At 37.9% G+C, this 17,389-nt stretch overlaps 1 protein-coding gene across 2 annotated transcripts in view; it reads right to left on the bottom strand.

The window, feature by feature from the left end:
* Positions 1-17,389, bottom strand: part of cpne2 (copine II) — a 103,879-nt gene that overhangs the window by 30,829 nt on the left and 55,661 nt on the right. For both annotated transcript variants that reach the window (XM_061969852.2, XM_061969853.2), the window contains one exon: positions 1,842-1,975. In XM_061969852.2, coding sequence (XP_061825836.1) covers positions 1,842-1,975 — 134 coding nt within the window. The remainder of the gene's footprint in view (positions 1-1,841; positions 1,976-17,389) is intronic.

Here is a 17,389-nt window from a genome sequence, read left to right as displayed (position 1 = left end):
CTTTCTCCCGTGTCGCTGTCTGTCGTGTCGTTTTTGCTTGCATACGGTTCAAACCGATATGGCTCAATAGCTTCCGTTTCTTCTTCAATTTCGTTTTCGCTACCTGCCTCCACACTACAACCATCCGTTTCAATACATGCGTAATCTGTTGAATCGCTTAAGCCGCTGAAATCCGAGTCTGAATCCGAGCTAATGTCGCTATAGCTTGCTGTTCTTTCCGCCATGTTTGTTTGTGTTGGCTTCACTATGTGATGTCACAGGAAAATGGACGGGTGTTTATAACGATGGTTAAAATCAGGCACTTTGAAGCTTTTTTTAGGGATATTGCGCGATGGGTAAAATTTTGAAAAAAACTTTGAAAAATATAATAAGCCACTGGGAACTGATTTTTAATGGTTTTAACCCTTCTGAAATTGTGATAATGTTCCCCTTTAAAATGTTCCAGACCATTGCATGATTAAATTTTTGTTCAACTGTAATCTGACAAAAACTCAGTATAGTGATGTAACAATATCAATTTAATATTCAAATTATTTCCTTATCCGGGTTTCTTTTTTACCTAAAAAATGAATAATAAAGCAATAGCGCAAAAATAATTAAACAAAATCAAACACTAATATCGACTCATATTTCTTGAGTTTGTAAATAATAACAAAAAGGATTTTGTGATTGTAAAAAATATCAATCTAATCACTGTAGTGTTGACCGATATGTGATACTAAACTTGGTATCATTACTGCTGATAATTGTAATCCATTGTTTACATTCAAGAGCTCTAGATTGCTTTGCTTATTTGTATTAAGTGTCATGTAGCATGTTTAGTTATTCCTTATCCTATGATCATATTAGTCATAATAATACTTGTAGGTAACATAGTTTGTCGCTATGGAAGCGAAGATTAGTGATTTAGAAGCAGCTTCACACTGTGGAGAGACATTAGCCGCTAGCGAGGAGGCTACATTGCGTTGAGGATGCGTGTCGCTGTCAAATTTACAGGACACAGCGAGAATTTTATCGACACGCATTCATATTACAAGCTCTATCGTCGGCCAAATGTATATAATTTATATCGCACATCGTGTATATCACGCAACCCTAACACTTCCCCATGTACATTTTTTTTTTAACCCGGGAGAACAGAGATGTGTGTTTCATGGCCAAACAACAACAATAGAGATTTAAAAACTATCTCGCTTATATGTTTAGGATTTGATTTTGAATTTGACCATGGCATGCGGTTATTCAGCCTCCTTGGTGTGGCTTCCTTCTGTGGATAATTCTTACACTGAAGTAGAGACATTTTTGCAAAGAGTTTCATATTTTCCAACTGTCTGTGTGACCATGAATGTGTCCTGATTGGATGAGTGCGAGGAAGGTAAGGAAAAGTGAGGGGGAGTGTACGAGCCAACCATGAATACATCCCAAAAAAGACAAATCACAAGATTAAATAGTTTGAGTCTGCACATATATTATAATAAAAAAATAATAAATGTATTCCATTGCCTGTAAAATCAAGTAACGATTAACACTTTGAAAAATGTATAACCTGTGTAGTGTCTTGCGGCTCCAGATTGCTATTCTTTGGTGGAAGTGGGGGCAAAATGGCTGTTTTGATAGGAAAGGTGTTGACTCCTAGAATATTAGTATCATCAATAGGGATTACTGATCAAGTTTAATATTAAGGAAGAAAGTGAAGCTCACAGATAAGTCAGACTTATCAGAAATGCTGGTGTTTTTAGAAACTTTTGATAATTATTTGTTTCCATGTCTTTAAGCTGCAACCAGGAACGTGCAGTGTGTATCTAGCTGTGTGATTTTAGACTGTGTGAATTGAAACTCACGTGTCGTAGTCTTGTATGATTTGTCCCACGGCTAAAATAGCAGCAAGATACTCGTTGCTGCCCAATGGGTTGATGTAATGGAGGGAAGAAGGCTCTAGAGGATTTCCATTGGAGGCTGTGAAGTCTATTCCAACCTATGGAAACACAGACGTACAAATTGTGAACAATCTTTGAGTCACGGTTACTGTTATTATTAAGAATGTTGTTTTTTTTAGTTTATTTAATCCCTCAACAAATCAAAAAGATTATGGCACAGCCAAAAAATATAGGGTTGTAGATGACAATAATGTATCCTAGTCTTTGAAAATCATAGCAAGGCACACAGGTCATTCTCCAATATATTGCTGGGTTGCAATCACGTGACCTAGAGCAGTGTTTTTCAACCTTTTTTGAGCTAAGGCACATTTTTTTGTGTTGAAAAAATGCGGAGGCACACCACCAGCAGAAATCATTAAAAAAAGAAACTCAGTTGACAGTAAAAAGTCGTTGTCGCAATTGTTGGATATGACTTTAAACCATAACCGAGCACACATTACTATAGCTCTTGTCTCAAAGTAGGTGTACTTGACTTATTTGGAGTTTTTTTTGCTGTTTTCCTCTTGTTTTGGTATTTTCCTGTAGCAGTTTCATGTCTTCCTTTGAGCGATATTCCCCACATCTACTTTGTTTTAGCAATCAAGAATATTTCAGTTGTTTTTATCCTTCTTTGTGGGGACATTGTTGATTGTCATGTCATGTTCGGATGTACTTTGTGGACGCCGTCTTTGCTCCACAGTAAGTCTTTGCTGTCGTCCAGCATTCTGTTTTTAATTTGTAGCCAATTCAGTTTTGGTTTTGTTCTGCATAGCCTTCCCTAAGCTTCAATGCCTTTTCTTAGGGGCACTCTCACCTTTTGTTTATTTTTGGTTTAAGCATTAGAAACCTTTTTGCCTGCACGCTGCCTCCCGCTGTTTCCGACATCTACAAAGAAATTAGCTACCGGCTGCCCCCTACTGATATGGAAGAGTATTACACGGTTACTCTGCCGAGCTCTAGACAGCACCGACACTCAACAACAACACATCATTTGCAGACTATAATTACTGGTTTGCAAAACATATTTTTAACCCAAATAGGTGAAATTAGATCATCTCCCACGGCACACCAGACTGTCTCTCACGGCACACTAGTGTGCCGCGGTACAGTGTTTGAAAAGCACTGACCTAGAGGCACTTCAGGGTTTCAGGCGATGGTCTAGCGTCCCAATAGGCTACTGTTTATTTACCTGCATCAGTGCAGATTTGGGCTTATTTTGAAAGGTTTAGAGCAGGGGTGACAAACTCATTTTAGATGGGGGGCCATACGGAGAAAAATCTTCTCCCAAGTGGGCCGGACTAGTAAAATCACGGCACAATAACTTAAAAATAAAGACGACTTCAGATTGTTTTCTTTGTTTAAAAATAGAACAAGCACATTCTGAAAATCTACAAATCATAATGTTGTTGTTTTTTTTACACTTACAAGATGCAGTTAATAGTATTCTACTTTTATTTGTCGTTATTTATACTTTCTGAATAAATGATGTGATAATGTTCATCAGTCAACTCATTGGTGTTAATTTTCAATCTATGAAGATACAAAAAATATATCAAAATCAAATTACAGTATGTTATAAGACTCTTGAACGCATCATAATTAAATGATCCCCTCAACTCTCCCCAAAATTGATTAACTCGCTGGAATAAAAAAGACAATATAACATACATCTATAAACGTGGACGCATGTGAAAAAGTGCAATTTATTTATCTGTACAGTAATCTATTTATTTATATGTATATATATTAATATATATTTATTTATTTTATATATATATTTATATATTATTTATATATATTTATTTATTTATACATGCACCTTATTGCTTTTTCATCCTGCACTACCATGAGCTTATGTAATGAAATTTCGTTCTTATCTGTGCTGTAAAGTTCAAATTTGAATGACAATAAAAAGGAAGTCTAAGTCTAAGTCTATTTATGTAGTTTGATAATTTTCCTCAACTGGTGCACTAACATGTGGTTTATTTTTTTTTACATATGTAGCATCATCTACAAAGATACAAATAATTGCTATTGCGACATCTAGTGGACACATTTAGAACAGCAGTTTCTTTCTTTCAAAAATTTCAGGTTAATTTTTATACTAAAATAAAAACTTGTTCGCGGGTCTGCTCCAGCCCTTGGGCCGTACATTTGACACCCCTGGTTTAAAGGCACATATATAAGCGATCATGAAACAAACATTTAAAATTGGATTTATACACTGTTAAAAAAATATTTTTGAAAGATTTAAACTATTCATCATCACCAACATGTTACTGCTTGCTACGACCTCACTTCATTTGATACTCATGTATTTGGAGAAGAAACATTTGGAGGCACATCATATATTTACATTTGAGGGATCCACAAATTAAACATCAATCATTGAAAGACGATGTTGGATTTATGCGTGCATCGCTAAGTAAAGTATTTGATTGACATAACGAGTACCGTGCTGCTGTGATCGTGATGCTAACGAGAACAAGCATACCTTTGTTTGCAGTTGATTTCCTGCTACAAATACTAGTCTCATCTACAAATAATGTCTGCAGTTGTTTTTATGGTGTGAAGTTCATATTTTGTATCTTTATTTAGCTATGGATATCCCTGTTGTTCCGCAATGTTTGCTAGCAACAGCAAGATTCAGTATATGCTGCTGAGCCTACGAGATATTTATTCATTTAGTTTGTTACTACTATTAGGGATATTTTCTTTATAACAAATAGCAACAAAGACGTTATAATGTGGTCATCCGTGTTGAATAAAGCACTTTCCTGCACAACAACAACTACACTTTTACTTTCTGTTATGAAAATGGACAATGAAATTAAGTTGGATTGGATCAACAATCACAATATTTATTATTAGGACTTACCATGACGTTAGTTTATTTGCACAACCAGGTCTTTGTAGTTATATTTAGCATAGCAACCACAAAAGAACACAAAATAATGCGATCTCTTGTCCTTTCCTTACATTTAGTTCTGCTGTCAAACACTACTAATATAGTAGAGAATAAACTCGATTGCATCAGAGAAAGCTTCTCAACAAACCAAATGTTTGAACATTTTACAAAGTGATCGCTGCAGACACAAGCGGTCCGATTGTATTCCACAAGATGATGACAGTTATATTTTTAAGAGCCATTTCCTTCAACGTACTTTTGTTTTTTCCCTGACTTTATTACCTTTATGAACCACTTATTTAGAGACCCTCGGAACGCTATTTCCTATCTCTCTATTTGAATGATTTGAACATCGAAGAACACAACAGCAATGCGACTTGTTCAACTCAAACTCTGCACTCACTCTCATTTGTTTTAATGCTACAGTTAAAGGGGAACATTATCACCAGACCTATGTAAGCGTCAATATATACCTTGATGTTGCAGAAAAAAGACCATATATTTTTTTAACCGATTTCCGAACTCTAAATGGGTGAATTTTGGCGAATTAAACGCCTTTCTAATAACGTGACGTCATCGGGAAGCAATCCACCATTTTCTCAAACACCGAGTCGAATCAGCTCTGTTATTTTCCGTTTTTTCGACTGTTTTCCGTACCTTGGAGACATCATGCCTCGTCGGTGTGTTGTCGGAGGGTGTAACAACACGAACAGGGACGGATTCAAGTTGCACCAGTGGCCCAAAGATGCGAAAGTGGCAAGAAATTAGACGTTTGTTCCGCACACTTTACCGACGAAAGCTATGCTACGACAGCGATGGCAAGAATGTGTGGATATCCTGCGACACTCAAAGCAGATGCATTTCCAACGATAAAGTCAAAGAAATCTGCCGCCAGACCCCCATTGAATCTGCCGGAGTGTGTGAGCAATTCAGGGACAAAGGACCTCGGTAGCACGGCAAGCAATGGCGGCAGTTTGTTCCCGCAGACGAGCGAGCTAAACCTCCTGGATGTCTTGGCTCACACCGTCCCTTATGCCACCGAAGATGATCAAGAGAAGAATATCGACCCTCGCTTCCCTGGCCTGCTGACATAAACTCCAAAACTGGACAGATCAGCTTTCAGGAAAAGAGCGCGGATGAGGGTATGTCTACAGAATATATTAATTGATGAAAATTGGGCTGTCTGCACTCTCAAAGTGCATGTTGTTGCCAAATGTATTTCATATGCTGTAAACCTAGTTCATAGTTGTAGTGCAATGAATATGGTGTGAAAATGAATATGGTGTGAAATGAATATATACATGAAAAAACAAAACAAAAACAGGGTGGTTGGTGGAATGGGTTATTGCACCGAAGAGAAGGCAGTTATGAGGGACAATGGGGCAGTCCGTTCAGGATGGTTATGGCCCTGGGGAAGAAGCTGTTCTTTAGCCTGTTTGTTTTGGTTTTAATGCACCTGTAGTGCTTCCCAGAGGGCAGCAGGTGGAACAGGTCAGAGCCAGGGTGGGTGCTGTCCTTGATGATGGCACTGGCTCTGTTGAGGCAGCGGGAGGTGTAGATGTCCGTCAGAGAGGGGAGAGGGCGGCCGATGATCTTCTGAGACGTCTTGACCACTCTTTGCGAGCTAATGTCGCTATAGCTTGCTGTTCTTTCCGCCATTTTTGTTTGTGTTGGCTTCACTATGTGACGTCACAGGAAAATGGACGGGTGTTTATAACGATGGTTAAAATCAGGCACTTTGAAGCTTTTTTTAGGGATATTGCGTGATGGGTAAAATTTTGAAAAAAACTTCGAAAAATATAATAAGCCACTGGGAACTGATTTTTAATGGTTTTAACCATTCTGAAATTGTGATAATGTTCCCCTTTAAGCTTTGTGACCTTCGTGTGAATTAAGCCGCAAAGAAGAAAAACAAATGTGACTTCATATGCAACCCACCTATTCATTCTCTAAAGCTGTCCAGATCAAAAACACGTCTTAACAAAAATACAAGTGTAAAGATATTATTGAGGGACAAGTTATGACAGTTATAGGGGGTAACATTTTAGGCAATGTTAACAGGGTGGAGTTATGAGTTGTATATTTCAGCCGCTAAAGGGGAAGCACTAAAGCTTGTTTGAATCTAAACCATAACCCTTATTTCAACTTTGATCTGATTCCCCATTGGGTCAATTTTGGAGTTTTGATCGATATGATAGTTGGATATAGGACCGCAAACAACTCCATCCACATTCTAAAAAACGTATCACACAATAATAATGATGGGTAACAAATTTGGTAGTTTTGTAAGTCAGTCGGTACTACCAAACTGTGCCATATTTCAATACCATTGTTGCTCAAGACGTCACATGCGATTGCAGACAGAACACTTGTCGAGGAAAGATTAACTCAAGCAACACTTGCTGGTTCAGCCTAACTGCTCTCAGTCAAAGCAACTAAATATTGAAACTCCCTACCACTCACCACCAGAAACTCACCTTAAGAAGTAGATTACACTTTATCAAGTCTGTGACCACACTCTGTCTCTTTTAATGTCCTTTTTAATTACCTGATTTTTATTTGTGCTTCTGCATTTGTTCTTTTATTTCTGTTGCCTGGCTGGGGGAAACCAATAGAAACAAGTGTGCTATTATCTGGCATACAGCTGTATTTTTGCAGATGTTCACTCATATGCAATGCCCTTAACAAATTAAAAAATTTAAAAAAAAAAAGCAATGGTACAATTTCCAATGCCAACAAAGCAAGTATGCCTGAAGGAAAACATTCTGATTTAAAGTAAGGCTTCTATTTTCCAAAATGCATTAGCTTGATGCAAATTTACATTGGCTTTACCATATACATGCTACTGATTAGCATTTGCCGTTTTACATGGCGATTGCAACACATCCAAAATTTGTAATGAAAACTACAACTAAGATGCACGTTACAATCAAACAGCAAGTGTGAAATAAATACAATACTTACAGCATGAACACTTTGTAGGACGCATCATAAGACTAGAGTGCAGAGGTGGGTAGTAACGCGCTACATTTACTCCGTTACATCTACTTGAGTAACTTTTGGGATAAATTGTACTTCTAAGAGTAGTTTTAATGCAACATACTTTTACTTTTACTTGAGTATATTTATAGAGAAGAAACGCTACTTTTACTCCGCTACTTTTATCTACATTCAGCTCGCTATTCGCTACTAATTTTTATCGATCTGTTAATGCACGCTTTGTTTGTTTTGGTCTGTCAGACAGATCTTCATAGTGCCTGCGTTTCAACAAATACAGTCACTGGTGACATTCACTCCGTTCCACCAATCAGATGCAGTCACTGGTGACGTTGGCCCAATCAAACAGAGCCAGGGGTCACATGACCTGACTTAAACAAGTTGAAAAGCGTATTCGAGTGTTACCATTTAGTGGTCAATCGTACGGAATATGTACTGTACTGTGCAATCTACTAATAAAAGTTCCAATCAATCAATCAAAAGTGTGAAGGAAAAAAGACCCTTTTTTATTTCAACCGTACATCCCGTCAAAAGCCTAAAGACTGACTGCACAGTTCCTGTCTTCACAATAAAAGTGCCGCTCCATCGCGCCTGCGCTTTCAAAATAAGAGTCTCCGAAAGCCAGCGCAAACAAGCTAGCAAGCTAGCAAGCTACGGAGTTTGCCGCCAATGTATTTCTTGTAAAGTGTATAAAAAGGAATATGGAAGCTGGACAAATAAGAAGCCAAAAACCAACCACTTTAATGTGGTATTAGACAGAAAGGAGGAACTTTTTTTCTCCTCCATTTGAAAACGTGGACGTTATAATCTATACTGTCTGATTACAATCAATGCAAGTCATCAGAATCAGGTAATACACCAACTTATATTCTTGTTTTCATGAAAGAAAGGAATCTATATGTGTTAAACATGCATGTATATTCATTAAAACACCTTTAACATGTAAACAAAAACGGCAAAATAAATAAATATAAATTATATACTGTATATATCAATGTATGTATATATATATATACATATATATATATATGTGTATATATATATATATATATATATATATATATATATATATATATATATATATATATATATATATATATATATATATATATATGTGTGTGTGTGTGTGTATGTATATATATATATATATATATATATATATATATATATATATATACATACAGGTAAAAGCCAGTAAATTAGAATATTTTGAAAAACTTGATTTATTTCAGTAATTGCATTCAAAAGGTGTAACTTGTACATTATATTTATTCATTGCACACAGACTGATGCATTCAAATGTTTATTTCATTTAATTTTGATGATTTGAAGTGGCAACAAATGAAAATCCAAAATTCCGTGTGTCACAAAATTAGAATATTACTTAAGGCTAATACAAAAAAGGGATTTTTAGAAATGTTGGCCAACTGAAAAGTATGAAAATGAAAAATATGAGCATGTGCAATACTCAATACTTGGTTGGAGCTCCTTTTGCCTCAATTACTGCGTTAATGCGGCGTGGCATGGAGTCGATGAGTTTCTGGCACTGCTCAGGTGTTATGAGAGCCCAGGTTGCTCTGATAGTGGCCTTCAACTCTTCTGCGTTTTTGGGTCTGGCATTCTGCATCTTCCTTTTCACAATACCCCACAGATTTTCTATGGGGCTAAGGTCAGGGGAGTTGGCGGGCCAATTTAGAACAGAAATACCATGGTCCGTAAACCAGGCACGGGTAGATTTTGCGCTGAGTGCAGGCGCCAAGTCCTGTTGGAACTTGAAATCTCCATCTCCATAGAGCAGGTCAGCAGCAGGAAGCATGAAGTGCTCTAAAACTTGCTGGTAGACGGCTGCGTTGACCCTGGATCTCAGGAAACAGAGTGGACCGACACCAGCAGATGACATGGCACCCCAAACCATCACTGATGGTGGAAACCTTACACTAGACTTCAGGCAACGTGGATCCTGTGCCTCTCCTGTCTTCCTCCAGACTCTGGGACCTCGATTTCCAAAGGAAATGCAAAATTTGCATGGTTGGGTGATGGTTTGGGGTGCCATGACATCTGCTGGTGTCGGTCCACTCTGTTTCCTGAGATCCAGGGTCAACGCAGCCGTCTACCAGCAAGTTTTAGAGCACTTCATGCTTCCTGCTGCTGACCTGCTCTATGGAGATGGAGATTTCAAGTTCCAACAGGACTTGGCGCCTGCACACAGCGCAAAATCTACCCGTGCCTGGTTTACGGACCATGGTATTTCTGTTCTAAATTGGCCCGCCAACTCCCCTGACCTTAGCCCCATAGAAAATCTGTGGGGTATTGTGAAAAGGAAGATGCAGAATGCCAGACCCAAAAACGCAGAAGAGTTGAAGGCCACTATCAGAGCAACCTGGGCTCTCATAACACCTGAGCAGTGCCAGAAACTCATCGACTCCATGCCACGCCGCATTAACGCAGTAATTGAGGCAAAAGGAGCTCCAACCAAGTATTGAGTATTGTACATGCTCATATTTTTCATTTTCATACTTTTCAGTTGGCCAACATTTCTAAAAATCCCTTTTTTGTATTAGCCTTAAGTACCGTAATATTCTAATTTTGTGACACACGGAATTTTGGATTTTCATTTGTTGCCACTTCAAATCATCAAAATTAAATGAAATAAACATTTGAATGCATCAGTCTGTGTGCAATGAATAAATATAATGTACAAGTTACACCTTTTGAATGCAATTACTGAAATAAATCAAGTTTTTCAAAATATTCTAATTTACTGGCTTTTACCTGTCTGTATATATATATATATATATATATATATATATATATATATATATATATATATATATATGTGTGTGTGTGTGTGTGTATATGTTACTCATCAGTTACTCAGTACTTGAGTAGTTTTTTCACAACATACTTTTTACTTTTACTCAAGTAAATATTTGGGTGACTACTCCTTACTTTTACTTGAGTAATAAATCTCTAAAGTAACAGTACTCTTACTTGAGTACAATTTCTGGCTACTCTACCCACATCTGCTAGAGTGGCACATTCAGCTTCATGGCAAAGGCTACTTCCTAGCTAAAGCAACAGCCTATACATCACTGCCATCTAACGTTTTGGAATTGCAACTACATGCAAAGTCTACCATATAATACTTGCAAATGGGACAGAAATGTAAGAAAACAAGAACGCTTTTTTTCAACAACAATTGAGATGTTTTGTTTTAACAATTAACATTCATTAACACATATGAACACACGCGGAAGTGCCGTAAATGGGTATTAGTAAGTATCGGTAATGATTCCCAGGTGCTGGCATATGGTATATCAATTCAAATGTGAAAGTTACCCACTCTTACACTATAATATTTCGATACAACATACACTTTACTGTCATGTGCACAGCTAAGTCACTTTTACACACATGATTATGGCTTATTATTGTATTGCCCGGCTCTGCAGTATTTCAACTAGGATGGATGCCATGTCGGAAATAAAACTACCAGAATGGCCCCTACACCAGAAGGAAGGATATTTTAACACAGACGATAACAGAGTGGCAACGTGATGACATGCAGAGAATTGATGGAAACACGTTAACACATGAGCCCAAACAATAAATGAGATGGAGACTGACACGTTTTTGCCTCAAGCAATGAAAATGCAGTTTGTGTGCTGATAGGAACAGCTAACCTTATAACTGCCAATGTCACAGTCTAAACTAGCTATATATTACATATTGCATGTTCAAGAATATATATCAAACACATAAGCTGTTTATTCATCCAGAAAAAAGGTGATAGATGTTTGAGTACCATTATAACATTTAGAAAAATGGTATGGCATTAAGAAAGATTAGCAGGGATAAGTATGGTGTTGATATAATCACGGCACTATTGTATGCGTTTACCTCTGGGCTTGATCTGATAATAATAATAACAGTATGTTAGAGTTGTAAAACTGTACAGTTTCAATAATCAGGGCTACTTTAAATCACTTCACTGGAATAATACTTCAACCGCTGAGCCCCGGCTTTACCGTATGTACTAAATACAAAACACTAAACGTTTTGAATAACAGTGTGAGCAGCACTGACTATGTACTGTAGTATTTTATGATCCGCCACACAGCTTATCAAGCCCATCTGGAGCATGAATTTGATGTGCTAAAACATGACATTTCAGAAGCTATTAAAACATTTCCCCCCAGTGATCTCTGGCGCTAGACATTATTACGGTACTTTGATAACTGTGAAGTTAGTGACAGTGGGGGATGCCGCCATTCTGTTTCCAACACATTCGTAGCCCCAAGCTATTTGTAATTGTTCGCACAAAATACACTTAGCATACGATGACAAGCACACTCTTTCTACGAGCTCAGAGGAGAATTAAACAAGGAACAATGCTGTACTTCAGTCCACAGTACTGTACTTGAGAACAGTTGTTGTTTTGGGCCCTTTTTGACTTTTCCAATACAGAGGGTCCGGGGCCCGCTTAAATATTAACACTAAATTAGTAATTTTACTCTTGATTTTTAATCATAGTCAATAATTATATCTAACCTACTTACAGTTTAACAGGATTAACCTTTAAATGATGTGAAAGCATATGTTAATATTTAGGTCCGGTTGATTACAAAAACAAATACTACTAAAAAATACATAAAAACTGATGAAAAAATAAATGTACATACTATTATGCAGTGCCAAAATAAATAAATTCCAACTCAATTTATAAAGAATTATAATATATATGTTTCTTAAACAAACTGTCGATAAAATGTAAGTACATATAGAAATACAGCTTCACCACTTTAGTCATATTTTTTGCGCTACAGAAACCTCTCTATTACTTTAGCTTAGGGTTGGGCGATATATCGAGTTTGTAAGATACAAACCCCATTTCCATATGAGTTGGGAAATTGTGTGAGATGTAAATATAAACGGAATACAATGATTTGCAAATCATTTGCAACCCATATTCAGTTGAATATGCTACAAAGACAACATATTTGATGTTCAAACTGATAAACAATTTTTTTTTTTGCAAATAATCATTAACTTTAGAATTTGATGCCAGCAACACGTGACAAACAAGTTGGGAAAGGTGGCAATAAATACTGATAAAATTGAGGAATGCTCATCAAACACTTATTTAGAACATCCCACAGGGGAACAGGCAAATTGGGAACAGGTGGGTGCCATGATTGGGTATAAAAATAGATTCCATGAAATGCTCAGTCATTCACAAACAAGGATAGGGCGAGGGTCACCACTTTGTCAACAAATGCGTGAGCAAATTGTTGAACAGTTTAAGAAAAACCTTTCTCAACCAGCTATTGCAAGGAATTTAGGGATTTCACCATCTACGGTCCGTAATATCATCAAAGGGTTCAGAGAATCTGGAGAAATCGCTGCACGTAAGCAGCTAAGCCCGTGACCTTCGATCCCTCAGGCTGTACTGCATCAACAAGCAACATCAGTGTGTAAAGGATATCACCACATGGGCTCAGGAACACTTCAGAAACCCACTGTCAGTAACTACAGTTGGTCGCTACATCTGTAAGTGCAAGTCAAAACTCTCCTATGCAAGGAGAAAACCGTTTATCAACAACACCCAGAAACGCCGTCGGCTTCGCTGGGCCTGAGCTCATCTAAGATGGACTGATACAAAGTGAAAAGTGTTCTGTGGTCTGACGAGTCCACATTTCAAATTGTTTTTGGAAACTGTGGACGTCGTGTCCTCCGGACCAAAGAGGAAAAGAACCATCCGGATTGTTATAGGCTCAAAGTTGAAAAGCCAGCATCTGTGATGGTATGGGGGTGTATTAGTGCCCAAGACATGGGTAACTTCCACATCTGTTAAGGCGACATTAATGCTGAAAGGTACATACAGGTTTTGGAGCAAGTTGCCATCCAGACAACGTTACCATGGACGCCCCTGCTTATTTCAGCAAGACAATGCCAAGCCACGTGTTACATCAACGTGGCTTCATAGTAAAAGAGTGCGGGTACTAGACTGGCCTGCCTGTAGTCCAGACCTGTCTCCCATTGAAAATGTGTGGCGCATTATGAAGCCTAAAATACCACAACGGAGACCCCGGACTGTTGAACAACTTTTTTAAGCTGTACATCAAGCAAGAATGGGAAATAATTCCACCTGAGAAGCTTAAAAAATGTGTCTCCTCAGTTCCCAAACGTTTACTGAGTGTTGTTAAAAGGAAAGGCCATGTAACACAGTGGTGAACATGCTCTTTCCCAACTACTTTGGCACATGTTGCAGTCAAGAAATTCTAAGTTAATTATTTGCAAAAAAAAAAAAAAAAAGTTTATGAGTTTGAACATCAAATATGTTGTCTTTGTAGTGCATTCAATTGAATATGGGTTGAAAAGGATTTGTAAATCATTGTATTCCGTTTATATTTACATCTAACACAATTTCCCAACTCATATGGAAACGGGTTTTGTATATCAATATATTTTTAAACAAGATATGAATTGAGAAAATATCGAAATATCGATATAATTTATTTAACGTTAAAATTACCAAACACCGCTTATTTGGTGTGTTCGTTGTTCTCCCCCGCTCCTCCCTCATGGGCTACTAAACCCCTCCCCATAATGATGTGCTTGCACACATAAGAACATCCATGATTGGTTGGTTGTTGACTACGATGAGTCACGATTGGTTAGGGACAGGCCAATCAGAGGCAAGATAGGGCGGGTCATCGAACCAGGAAGGGAAATCACAAAGTGCCTGCCTGCCAATGTATTTTTTTTAATCTGAGTTTGATACATTTTGTATTATTTGCACAGCTATGTTATTTATTTTATGTAGAAATAATATTTTTCAATTGTATTTATGTTATGTAATTCTGCGCTACTTAAACAGTTTATTTTCTGTGCTGCTAATACCCATCTTGACTAACTGGGTTAATAAAAGTGCCACTGACTGTTTACAGTACAGTTGTCATTCACTTCAATTTCACTGAATATCGCTCAAAAATGAATATCTTTATATGTATACTTTCACCGAAAAATATATCGAGATATATATCAAATATCGAGATATACTTTTTCGTCCATATCCCCCAGCCCTACTTTAGCTCCGGACTTCGTCTGTTTGTTTGATATTGTATTTACTGGAAAAGTGTATTACAGCTGTGGCCCATACCCCAAAAACCAGACATTTTTTGGCGGCCCTATAGTAGGTGCATGTAGCCCAAAAACGGGCCTTGGCCCTATGGTTAAGAAACATTGCTTTAGAAAAATCCCCCAGATTCCAAATGATTGATTACCAATTATCAATAACACGCACATTGGAATGAAGTGGAAAAAAGTAAATTAAAAATGAATTGTAATCAAAAGAGGATATTTAATGTTGGCAAATTCTCAGGTACCCAATAAATGACAACTAGAATTAGGAGTTAAATAAATGATAATTTAATGTGACAACAACAACGACAACTTAGTTCTTGTCAATTTCAATTAATATAATACTTACTCTATATTTGGATGTATTAAAATGTATTCAAAAAAGATTTTTCACTTGAATCCAGTTAGGATTTTCCCATTGTGACTTTAAAGGCCTACTGAAACCCACTACTACCGACCACGCAGTCTGATAGATTATACATCAATGATGAAATCTTAACATTGCAACACATGCCAATACGGCCGGGTTAGTTTACTAAAGTGCAATTTTAAATTTCGCGCGACATATCCTGCTGAAAATGTCTCGGTAAGATGACGTCAGCGCGTGATGTCGCGGATTGTAGAGGACATTTTGAGACAGCATGGTTGCCAGCTATTAAGTCGTCTGTTTCATCGCAAAATTCCACAGTATTCTGGACATCTGTGTTGGTGAATCTTTTGCAATTTGTTCAATGAACAATGGAGACAGCAAAGAAGAAAGCTGTAGGTGGGAAGCGGTGTATTGCGGCCGACTTCAGCAACACAAACACAGCCGGTGTTTCATTGTTTACATTCCCGGAAGATGACAGTCAAGCTTTATCATTGGCCTGTGGAGAACTGGGACAACAGAGACTCTTACCAGGAGGACTTTGAGTTGGATACGCAGACACGGTACCGTGAGTACGCTTCCAAACATTTGATCGCTTGCCCGTACGTGCGTGCCGCTATGTGCATGTCACGTACGTAACTTTGGGGACTTTGGGGAAATATATGTGCTGTATGAACTTTGGGGAGGTGAACGGTACTTTGGGCTGTGGGATTGAGTGTGTTGTGCAGGTGTTTGAGTTGTATTGGCGGGTTATATGGAGGGGAGGGGGAAGGTGTTTGTTATGCGGGATTAATTTGTGGCATATTAAATATAAGCCTGGTTGTGTTGTGTCTTGTGTTTATTTACTGTTTTAGTCATTCCCAGCTGAATATCAGGTCCCACCCGCCTCTCACAGCATCTTCCCTATCTGAATCGCTCCCACTGCCCTCTAGTCCTTCACTCTCACTTTCCTCATCCACAAATCTTTCATCCTCGCTCAAATTAATGGGGAAATCGTCGCTTTCTCGGTCCGAATCGCTCTCGCTGCTGGTGGCCATGATTGTAAACAATGTGCGGATGTGAGGAGCTCCACAACCTGTGACGTCACGCGCATATCGTCTGCTACTTCCGGTACAGGCAAGGCTTTTTTATCAGCGACCAAAAGTTGCGAACTTTATCGTTGATGTTCTCTACTAAATCCTTTCAACAAAAATATGGCAATATCGCGAAATGATCAAGTATGACACATAGAATGGACCTGCTATCCCCGTTTAAATAAGAAAATCGCATTTCAGTAGGCCTTTAAATGCTGGAGGAGTGTTACTTTGTTCAGTACAGTTGTGTCCAAAGTACCGCCAAAATGCCCCACTGCTGTATTGGCAATCATTGATAAGCTGCATATCAGATACAGTGGTACCTCAGTTTTTATACGCCCAACTTTTCGTATGATTCGATTACAAATAAAATATTTTTTCCAATATTTGCCACAGTTTTTGTACACTGTCTGGATTGTCGTAGGGCAAAACACTGCACGTAACAAACTAATGCAGGGGTGTCCAAAGTGTGGCCCGGGGGCCATTTTTTATTGGCCCGCGACACATTCTAAAGACAAAATAAAAACACCCCAGATTACGACAATACACAAAAAAACTCGAATTGGATGCTGAAATGTGCACGCCGCTGAAAGGCGCAAGTCTAACTTAAATGGTAACATTAGCATGCTGACATTTAGAAGTTATATGACTGTGAAGCGTATGCAAGTAAAATTAACCAAAAAAAATTAGCATGCTAACAGTTAGCATGTGTCAAGTACCAAGTTCTGTGACTGAGGCGTTTGGATGCAAACTTGTACCAAAAAGTTATCATGCTAATGTTAGTAATGCTGCCTGAGGCTGAGCCAATCAGTGGCCATGATACCAAACAGCACGCTTTGATTGTTTTGATCTTGCCTAGTGGCCAACACTACCGTAGTATTGATATTGTTTGTTCATTTAGCCATTTTTATGCTTAAAAATGCTACATTTAGTGTATAATTACATACAAAATGTTTTTTTACTGATTACAGAAAGCTAAGATATG

The sequence above is a fragment of the Nerophis lumbriciformis genome, linkage group LG10, assembly GCF_033978685.3.
Source record: "Nerophis lumbriciformis linkage group LG10, RoL_Nlum_v2.1, whole genome shotgun sequence".
NCBI classification, from domain to species: Eukaryota; Metazoa; Chordata; class Actinopteri; order Syngnathiformes; family Syngnathidae; genus Nerophis; species Nerophis lumbriciformis.
Note: the sequence above shows the minus strand (reverse complement) of the source record. Positions and strands in the feature narration are given on the sequence as shown.